The sequence below is a fragment of the Lolium rigidum genome, chromosome 1 (assembly GCF_022539505.1).
Source record: "Lolium rigidum isolate FL_2022 chromosome 1, APGP_CSIRO_Lrig_0.1, whole genome shotgun sequence".
Lineage (NCBI taxonomy): Eukaryota > Viridiplantae > Streptophyta > Magnoliopsida > Poales > Poaceae > Lolium > Lolium rigidum.
In genome coordinates, this window is record NC_061508.1 from 321200653 (window position 1) to 321211635 (window position 10983).

Here is a 10983-nt window from a genome sequence, read left to right on the forward strand (position 1 = left end):
GCTTCACAGGGTTTTGGGCTAGTGCCGGAGCTTGAAAAAAAATCTGGGGGTCGAAAGAACAGAAAAAACTGGAACAATGGTAAAAAAAATTGAATGTGCAGACTTGAAACGAATATATATTGATATTGGCCACATAGGTTGCAAAATACATGTCCGATAAGATCATATATTGATCACATATATATACTACTTGAGGAACCATAGATCAGCTTTCCGATCCGCCTTGCTCTTAAATGATGTTAAAACAGCCTCAAAATCATACTTCTCAGCAGTTTCATGCTCTATGTGAACTACCAAATTATTGGCAAGATTCTTATCTCCCATTTTGTTACGCAACCTTGTCTTGATGATTTTTAAACTTGAAAATGATCGTTCTGCACTTGCGGGAGAAACTGGAAGAGTGATAAGTAGACGGAGTAACCTAACAATCAAATTGTAGATAGTATCTCTTCTTCCCGTCTCAACAAGGCAATGACAAAGGTCAGTCGAGATTGAGATATTTTTCAGCTCTTCATCATTAGAAGCATCAACAACAAAGGTTTTGAGTTGTTGTTCTAATCCATAGCGGTCTTGTTGAGTAAAATCAGCTGGGTAGTATCACTCCCTTTAAGAGATTTAAATTTATTTCTGGAAATTAGAGTGTCATTGGTGGATAGAAGATCCATTATCTTCTCACTGAACCTGCCATCCAATTAATGGGCTGAATGCTGTTTGGCCGGGGAGGGGGTGCGGTGGCCCCCCTGACCTCAACATAGCTCCACCATTATTTAGGGCTCTAGCAGTCTAGCTTTCTACTAGGACGGTTGATCCACAGCTCGGCCGAGGCTTGCTCACCGTGTGTCTATTTATCTCGAACATGCAATGTGATACCTCAAATGTAAATAGCACGAATAGGGCAACACAGTTGATTGTGCCCGTTCTGTACATGTGATCAACAAAAGCTGCTGAATTGAGAGCGTGACTTTTACTGATTAAAAAGATCTGCTCGAATATGCATAGATTAACGCCTTGGAGAAAGGTGATTGATCATATTGAAGATGTTGCGCCTACCAACTTATAGCTGGTGATTTGCAACTTAAAAGACATCAGCAAGGCTCTTCTTTTGCAGTTTGATTTCTTCTGTTCGTATTCCCAACTCACAAGTTGGATTCTCTTTCCCTTTTTTTTTTGTCAAACTCTCACTTTTGCTGTTCTTGACAAAATTAAGCCAACCTGAATTAATTGCATAGCACAAAAAACATCTGAAGGCTTCGTAAGGTTTGCATGTTGGAATGAAAGCAGCAAAGATTGCACACAGGCTGCATCCACAGAATTTCGAACTCCCTATGTCAACTTTTGCCTTGTTCCCGGAACAATGAGCTATTTTAAAGGAGAAAAGGCTATATTACAAAGAACAAAATGAGGGCTCATGGAGTCATTCATGTAGAAGTAGTAATATTTACAGGTGTACACAATTTCCTTTTGTCCATGACGAACCCACAGCGCTAGCATTCAAAACACTGATTCAGTTTGGAGCCGCAGGCCAGAAGAGCCATTTACACTCCTTGGGTACACAGCATGATGGTGTTAGATTCACCACTGTACTCCAGCGCCCATCTCCATCTCCTATCACTAAATGGTCCCTGACAGCTGAACTTCGAACTACAAACGCAATACTCCACCATAATGCTGACTGATGGAATCCTACAAAATGACCAAGCAAAATTATGCATGCCAATGTTCTCAAAACCTAACCGAAATAGCTGTAATTTTATAATAAGAAGAAGAAAAAACTGGACAGCTGATTGCCTCCATCTAAAAACTAAGAAGGTACTCCAACCATAAAGTTTGTGAAAGCCAAAAGTGATAAAGCAAAGGACATGAAGGACAGCCATAACAAATACATAGATAAATCTTAAAATAAAGTCTTGAAGAAAAACCGATGATAGCTAAACATGTAAATTTACCTGTAGCAAAGGAAGAATGCTATTGTGCAATTCCAGAAAAAGCTCAGATGCTGAGGAGAACCTACAATGAGAAAGTTCAGTAATTAATGATAATGTGGTAGCATGAACTACCTTCCTCTTCAAGAGAGACTAACTGCGCCAATATCATTACATGTTCATATCTAATAATGGTTGAACGGTTGTATGCATCACCTTTTCAAAAGAAGGAAACATCTGTGCAGCTCTTCAATATCAGAATCGACTTTCAGGTGTATATACTCTACAAGAAGCCCAGAGAGGCAGGAGAGTGTGTCGTTCCATTCTTCGCTACCTGAGTTGGGGCACAGAGGGAGGAGGGAAGCGATGGGCTCTAAAATGGAAGATAAAGGTTTATTGGAGATAGAATCTGCATGTTGCTCCGCAATAGCATTCAATATCAGAGAACTGCTAACTTTCAACTGTTCAGCCCATTTTTTACAACTTCCTGGGAGATGGTGTATTGGATCATCAGTTCCTTCATCATTCGGAGATTTAATTTCAGTAACATTGGAAGTGCTGCATGTAGGATCTCTTGACCTATGCAATGGAAGCACATTAAACAAATCAGCCTTGACATCCTCAGGTAATTCCTGCAGAACTGTGAAGTCGGCCTGGCTTAGAGAATTAGGCATGAAATCAAGACGTGTGACACTGTTTGTATCACCCAATTCACAGGCTCTTGAGCACGATGCACTGGCAGCTTGAACTTCCTGGTCTGTTGTCCCCTGTGGCAGTAATACCAACATTTAGAATACTCAAGGAATGGTCCGAAATATGAAGATAACAAAGTGTCAGCTTTGAACTGTGTGCTTCCTCTACGTTTCCAGTTTAAAGGTTACTGTTCAGCTTACCTTAGTATCCTTCTGCTTTCCCAAATGAACAGAGTCTCTATGCTCTCCATATCCATGCAACTTTGCAGTAGAAGCAGACACAGAGTTCTGATCAACGGCAGGTGAAACAAGAGATTTTGAATTGCTTTCCTTGCCTTCATCTCCACTTATCATATCTAGAAAACCACGCAATTCTCCCTTGTACATGACATTCATTTCAGATATTATCTCGGGGGGGAGGTTTTTGAGGACCTCCAGATCAAGTTCGGATAATGGTGGCATCTCAACAGCATCGACTCTGGTAGACCTATCAATTGTGAGGTTCGCCTTGGATGAATGGGATGCCACGCGTGTAAATGATGGTCTGGAGCCTCCCAAATTTCGCAGCCCACTGGTTCCTACATGATGTCTAACAAGTCAAATTCTTCCACAAAATTCTATAGAGAACGGAAACTCCGCACATTCAACGCTATGAAGTAAAAAACTATGCAAAACAACACTAAAATACAGAAACCCAACGCCTTCGTATGATAAAATGCCCAATACCTGCATCATCATTGTTTCCACGCAAGCAGGTTTTCTCAATGCCCTGTTTCTTAAGCTTTTCAGCTGATGAACCAAGCCATGATTTAAGCATATTCCCTTGTGGTGCTTCATTAAAAAATAACAACCATGAAAAGATAAGCATCCAAAAAATCAGGTAGCCACTAGCTAAGGAAGAATGTGCAGTAGACTTAAGAAGATATGGGCAGAAAATTACCAACACTAATCTGGAGATTATATTTGAACTGGTTTGTCATTGTTAAGTTTAGTGCAAAGCATTCAAGAAGTACTGGAACAAGCTGTCATAACTCATAAGGGTGGTGTGAAGGAAGTAAAATATGTTGACTTATTGCATTAATCTCCTTGAAAAGAACCTTATCAGTCGACTTAAAACCTATACTACAAAAGAGTAGCTTATAAAAATAATGTTGCATACACACTACATCAACATGTGCAGGAATATTACAGTGGGTTTGGCCTATTCTTTAGCCCAGTTATGCCAATATCCAGTGCAATCGTGATATATAACTACTCCCTTTGTTTGAAAATACAAGGCTTATATTACACGGTGTGTTTCATATTTGAATGCATGTGTGTTATTCGCTCTATACTCTACAAAATATCCATCTTAATACATGTAGTTTCGTCACCGTTGGAATCTCCTTGGTTATGTGCAAGACAAAATATGCCTTATATTTCCAAACAAGGAAAATAATTACTAACTTGTGTAGATATCTACTCACACATGTACATAGTTTGGTGAGAGCGCTCGGGCCATTATACTTCAGATATTTAACATGTAGTTCTAGACTAGTAGTACGACAAAACTGTATATTCCAACAAATAAGGAAACACATTATTTTTAGCCATACTCTTATACGTCAGAAGTAAAAAAAAATCGTTAAGTGCCAATCACCATTCCCGCTTTCAAATTCTTCACTTGATACACCTTAGCTGTCTGATAACTCAGACCCAAATCTTGACGAGAAATTTATGTCATGCCCAAGAGAGTGTTGAACAATAAAGAGAAAAAACACATAGATGAGAATTCAAACAGTTAGAAGATACCTCCTCGTGCTAAATCTGCATGCTCAAGCTTCGACATTTTTAGTCCAACTCCGCGAACTTCCTTCACATCTAGAATATGGCACTGCAGACTTAGTCTTCAACAATGTAACCCAAACAAAATACTACTTCTTCTGTTCCTAAATATAAGAAGTTTTTGCAGCTAAATTTGAGCTGCCAAAACATCTTATATTTTAGAACGGAGGTAATAATTAGAAGAGACATTTATGGTGGAGGCAGTACATATAAGATACTCCCTCTATTAAAAAAATGTAAGGCACCCTTTATTTTCGTTGGTCAACACCGTACAAATGTGACTATAATTTGTACTTATAATATGTCCATAAAATTAGTATAAATCTAGTTTTTTAAGACAAATGCAACGATATCATTTATACATTCCCAATCCATATAAAATTTAGTATATATTAGTGATCAAAGTCGTGCATCAAAGACCGTGTAATACATTTTGGGGCGGAGGGAGTATGAGAGAGAATATATCGAACTTACCAACATGAAAAGCTGCAAACAATTGTCTTGCAATTCTCTGAAGGGTGACTAAATTGTCAGTTGCACCTGTGATCTTTGGAACAGCGAAGGAAAAGAAAGAAAGGTAAGAAAAATAGTGATGACAAAAATCACATTTTGTATTAAGAATGTGCACCAAGAACTGAGAACGTATTTTACAGGATAAATGCTTGCCTGACCCTTGGAGCAAGCGGTCAACACAATGTCATGGAATGCAAGTTGATACAGAAATACAAAAATAAACAAAGATTACAACACAATGACATGAATGTGTCTATTCAAATACATCATTTAACCCTTACCTTGGTGGAACGACTCATAGTTTCACAGTCACCACATCCCATAAACTTTATTGGCTCTCCTGCACCTTTTCTTCTTGTTTTCACCTTCAAGGCAGAACATATTGGTTATAAAACTATAACCAGTTGCCACAGAAATGGATTAAGAAGTGTGTACAGAAACAACCTTAAGGGTAACAGTACGGCCCTGTAGCCCACATCCTTGTAAGCGTAAAGAAACCTCCTTGCTTAGGTTCACAAGAAAATGATCAGCCTGCAAAGATAAACATAATAATATCAAACCCGAAAAGGCACAGCATTAAGATGATTAGTAACACAAGAGTGAAAAAAGGGGCACACATCTTTGTCCTCATTAAATCTGACTCCCCAATTGACTTCAGCACCAACAGATTTTGTTTCCTGTAATATATGTGCAGCAAATGAAGTCCAAATATATCAGGTTATTCAATTAAAAGGGAAGGATGACCAAAATCAACACGGTGCCTGCTAAGCATCAGTCATGAATAAAATCGAAGACTTATTTTTGAGAAAAAAATCAAAGACATTTGATCCTTGTAAGAAGCAAATTTGCGTCCATGTCAACAACTAACACAGTTCAAAAGAAAGCATAGGTATTTATATTTAGGAGATCATTTGAGCCCTAGCATGTGTGATTGTGTCTGATTTCTTGAGCTATTACTAATGCAATGTCATATCACACAGTTTCATTTCAGCAAATAATCCATACCATGCAAAAGCTAGGGGAAAGCATCATATGTCAACATAAAGCAAAAGGGTAACCCATATTTGCAGGAGGAACGCAATGCTGTTAACACAAAATTAATATTTAAATATAGTTTATTTTCCACTATGAGATCTGCTTACAATAACAAGCCATACAAATGGGAGATTACACCACAGGAACAGTACGAAATTTGGTACGTCTTTCAGAAATACATTTTTTGTACTTAAGTGAAATATGCACAAAAATTAGCAGTATTAATTTGATATCATATTAAAGGCATACATCCTTTATGTAACAGTTGTTTGAAAAAAAAAGGTCTTAGACATTTGGGGGGACTGCTGTTCCTTGTATTCACGCATACTACCTGTCAATACGAAACTAGTTACAAACTCAAATCGGGAGGAAACAACGAGAATGTGATTAGTTCAAGTTGTTTGCAACAGTGAGCTAGAAGCATGCAGTTACAAGATACCAGGCTTAGCTATGCACACCAATCTTATCCTGGGTTTTCACAATAGGAAATCACTAGGATGCTTCTACCTGAACATCTTCAACAACTGAATGGTCAATTCCTCTGCAATAGTTCCATAACATATTACTGATCTTTTTTCCGAAGTCCTTATGGAGAGCATCCTACATAAAAAGTGTTTGCGGGAATTCAGTAAAAGAACATATGCACAAACCTACAGATAGGAGACTACGGTGATGCATGGTATGGCCATTACATAGCAGATATTCCATACATAGTTATAAATTATTGCTCATTATAACTGTTAAAGATGAACTGATTTTCATTCTATTCCATATTAGTAAAATTTAGTCGAGCATGGTATCGAACTTGTAAAATAAGGAGCCATTTGACAGCACACTTGCCAACTTACTTTAAGAGAAGGGGTGACAACATGTTAAACTACACAAGTGAGACGTTGTTGGCAAACCTTTGATATGTTGCGAAGCTGACCACAGTATTCAACTTCGTTGCTTTTCAGTTTTGCAGAAACGGTAAAACCAATGCCTGGAAGTGCTTTGATAGGGAGGGTATTCAAATAATCATCAGCCTGTAATAAAGTTGTGTTTAGACAAAACAATATTCAATTGAGCAACACAAGCAAATCACTGGACTAATAAACTGTCTTCAATTATGTTTAACTCTATGAAAAGAATAAAGGGTAATTCCTTCAGAATCCCTATAATTGTTGTTCGAAACATGCCCTCATTCAAAATCACATTGTACATGGAAATAATGTACAAAGCTACGGATGGGCACATTTAACATGCACGCATACCTTCTCGGATGAAATAAATAACTGTCCATTCGGCTTTGCAGATCTGGTGGCTAAACGGGCTAGGAGCCTGTTTTCAGCAATACCTGCACTAGCAGTACACTTTGTTGTACCAAATATCTCATTTCTCATTCTTTCTGTAACTTCCTCCACATTATCGTGTAAGCACTCAGTCATGTCCAGAAATGCTTCATCACAGCTCAAAGCCTAAATAACTTAGTCAGAATTATGACATATATGTGGCAATCATCTTGTGGGGATTGTATTAACATGAACATATGCAGAGTATGGGATAATACAGTACAAACCTGAACCTTACTGCAATATTTATGCAAAATACCATAGAACTGGTCAGCAACCTACAATACAGTTCCATACCAAGATCTCAATTTGAACAAAAGCAGTGTCCAGATAAAAGCTGAGGACGAACTGACAGTCATGGAAAGTTAGAAGATATACCTCCCCATATGCATCAAAGTTATAAGGAACAACTGTTAAGTGAGGGCACCGAGCTTTGGCATCTCTAATTAACATGCCAGCCTTTATCCCTGGAATCCATAAAAAAGGACATAAAATACATTCAGGTATGTCCACCAACAGATTTTAAGCCCCAGCTGTGATTTCCAGTAAAATAAAGTACCATAGTTTCGCGCAGGATAGTTTGCAGATGATATTTCTGCGGTTCCTTTAGGATTGTCTGAATGACAAACTGCTACCGGCTTATCGTGCAGCTCTGGCCTATTTCTGATGACAACGGATACAAAAAAGCAGTCCTGGAATTGGAGAAACCATATGTCAAAGATCAAGGTAACAAGTATCAACAGTGCATCACTGCCGTATGTCTGATGACAGCAGATACCAAGATACAATACTCAAACTGCACAAGGTTATGCCCAGGATCAAGACAAGCAAATATTCATGCTCAGTCTCCTGTGAGCATTAAATCAACTAGTGACTGAAAATTGTAGCTCAGACCGAAGTTTTAATGGTCTGTTTCTCTACTTTCCTACTAGTTTACGCGGATGATTTTCTTCTCCATACGATCCAATAACATGGAGAACAAATTCACGTTTATATGACTATATTGACAGCAATAGCAAATGCACTGCTGACTCGGCGTATTTAGCCCGTTTTTAGCACATTCCTCTTAAAAGATGATGCGTCCTTTACAAGTAGATAAAAATTTACCACGCCTTTTGGATTTAAAAATCTAATTATAAAATTGTGAACTGTTCAGGGCTTCCAAAGAAGGGCGTGCTTTTTTATCTTTGCAACTAAACTGGATTCTAGAAGTCACGAAGTGATATGCCAAGTTGTATAACTAAATATACATAGCATATTACAAAAAAAGATAACAGACCCCCAGCCACAAAGCATATTAATGTTTGGAAGATTAGTGCAAAGCATCAGCATTATAAAAAAAATTATATGTACATCTAACAAAGGATGATAAATTGACAAGATTACCATATCAATATGAATTATTGTTTTCTTCTTCCCAGAATGGTCGTTCTTCCCCTTACTGCTTTTAGCTCCAAGTGAATTTGAGAAGCGCTTGCGGTAGCGATTTCTCCAGGTCCCAATGAAATGCAGTCGAGAATGCTAGAGTACCACATAAGTTCATGGTAAAAATAGTCAGCATGACAAATAATTGCAGTATACCATTGAAGAATGTATATGATACTCTAATGAAAACAAAGCATGGCAGCAAGAGAAACTTCAAAAGGTACAAATTAACCTAAGAACTCACATCCATGACAGACTACACACGAGATTTCATTTTGATCAATCCTTAAAACACCAGGAAATTTTTTGGAGTTAAACATGATTTCTTACAAGATAGTAAATTCCACATTTCAATATCAGTGTTCCAATATTGAACCAGATCATGCCAACAATTGTGTAACAAAAATATAAATAGAACAGAAAATGATGCTAAATTGTTTGGATAACATGCCTTGAAATAATTTTCTACAAAATTTGGATCTGTTAGGGTTGAATGTGAACGGGTAGCAGATTTAGCTGTATCTTTCTCCAGCAAACCCAATGATAAATGGCTTCCCACAGAGTTTGTACCGCACACATCTGATGTAGCATCAGGGGAATCAGGCACATAAAGTTTAGTATCCATGTCATTGTTCACACTTTCTGAAATCTCTGTTTCACAAACATTATCATCATCGTCCATTGCAAAATCTTCACCATCTCGTTCTTCGAGTGTTGAAACTTCGTGTTCATCCGGGGATAGTGAGTCCTCTGCTACCTCAACACTCATTAATGATCCTTCGTTTTCACGAAATACATTTTGGTCTTGTGATCCCTCCTGGGCAGAAGAAGTTTGGAGCCCAAGGTCTTTGTTTACATCATTTCGGTCACCCTGATTACATGTTCCATCTTGTTTCCCAGAAAAGAAAGCAGAAAGCTTCATCTGCTTTCGGCTTGAAGAACTATGGTGACTTATTTGATATGGAATGCCTGAGTGAAAATTCCATCATAAGAATAAATGAACTAATATAGTGGATACAAACTAGAGTGTCATAAGAAATAAGCACAGGCTACACATGTGCAGTACAGAACCACATGAGCACCTGCTGTGAGACAAGGGATAGATGAAAGCATAGTTCTAGGGGGAAATAAGCAAAGAAGTGAACTTTTACATAATTATTAACATTGTGTTCGGTTAAATGATTTCACTAATTGATCTAGCACCTGCTATTTATGTCTACATGTCCATAAACTAGAAAAACTGAAGAAGGGGAGATGTGCACAATAGTAAACTAGGCAAAACTGTATATTATGATGATTTAACATGATTCTAGATTTTTAGTGGATGGAGGACCGTGTAGGGCTACCTATATTAAGCTGAGAACAACGTCTGCCAGGAAAACCCTGTTCATTAGAAAGATTTGCTTCATCCCAGACAATGTCTGAATTGCGTGTGCATTGATGCAACTAACTCAATCAAACTATGACTACAAAGTATTGCTAGCAACATGGTTTATCGAATCACTCAAGCAACAGCTGCAGGAATGGAGCGTATCATTCAGCACTGTCATACTGGTTACAAAAGAGAAGGAGAAAGGAAAGAACATACAGCTGAGGATCCGGTTCTCTGCAAGGGAATCCACCACCCACGCCGGCTTCACGACAGGAAGTCCCTTACTGAATGCTCTGGATTATTAAGTAGCACCGATATCACGACACACGAAAAAAAAAACATAATTGTTACATAGTTACAGTAGCACAAATAGTGAACCCCCTTTCCTCTTCCCACTCTTGTACCTCATGTTCCGCATTTTGCTCTCTGGGAGGTGAGTGCAGATGATGTGCGTCACGGTGTGCCTGGAGAAGTAGTTGACCATACGGCCTCCGTTGTTCAGCATAATCTCCTTCAGCTCCTGTCAGTCCCCAAACAACAAGATTGATTTTTTTTGGCATAATCACCACCGGTATAGATACAAGAAAATGCGAAGTCACAAGAGTACAGTACGAGCCGGCGGCGGGCACCTGGCTAGAGGGGACGGTGAAGCCGTCGACGAAGATGGAGACGCCCGCGAAGAGGGCCCCGGGTGCCGCCGCGGAGGTGGCCGCATCGGCGTCGAATTGCGCCGTGAGCTTGCTGTTCTTGGCGGACATGTAGCTCCCGAAGTCGGCGAACGGGGAGGAGGAGAAGGCGCGGCGAGGGTTTTGGGCGGGGGCGGCGGCGGAGTCGGGGTTGGAAAGCGACGTGCTTGGGTCGTCTTCGCC

The 10983-nt window shown here is 39.0% G+C and overlaps 1 protein-coding gene across 1 annotated transcript; it reads right to left on the minus strand.

Moving 5' to 3' along the window:
• Positions 1-1360: 1360 nt before the first annotated feature.
• On the minus strand, positions 1361-10887 carry LOC124698427 (DNA repair protein REV1-like). The gene is made up of 21 exons (XM_047230917.1): positions 10744-10887; positions 10519-10634; positions 10331-10407; positions 9194-9711; positions 8704-8838; positions 7877-8009; positions 7696-7784; positions 7545-7595; positions 7240-7443; positions 6892-7011; positions 6494-6586; positions 5569-5628; positions 5396-5482; positions 5233-5316; positions 4913-4985; positions 4406-4474; positions 3341-3445; positions 2816-3192; positions 2139-2689; positions 1947-2007; positions 1361-1683 (listed from the first exon to the last, which is right to left on the minus strand). The coding sequence occupies exons 1-21, from the start codon at positions 10870-10872 to the stop codon at positions 1642-1644; spliced, it is 3174 nt and encodes a 1057-aa protein (XP_047086873.1). The 5' UTR covers positions 10873-10887; the 3' UTR covers positions 1361-1641.
• Positions 10888-10983: the final 96 nt, after the last annotated feature.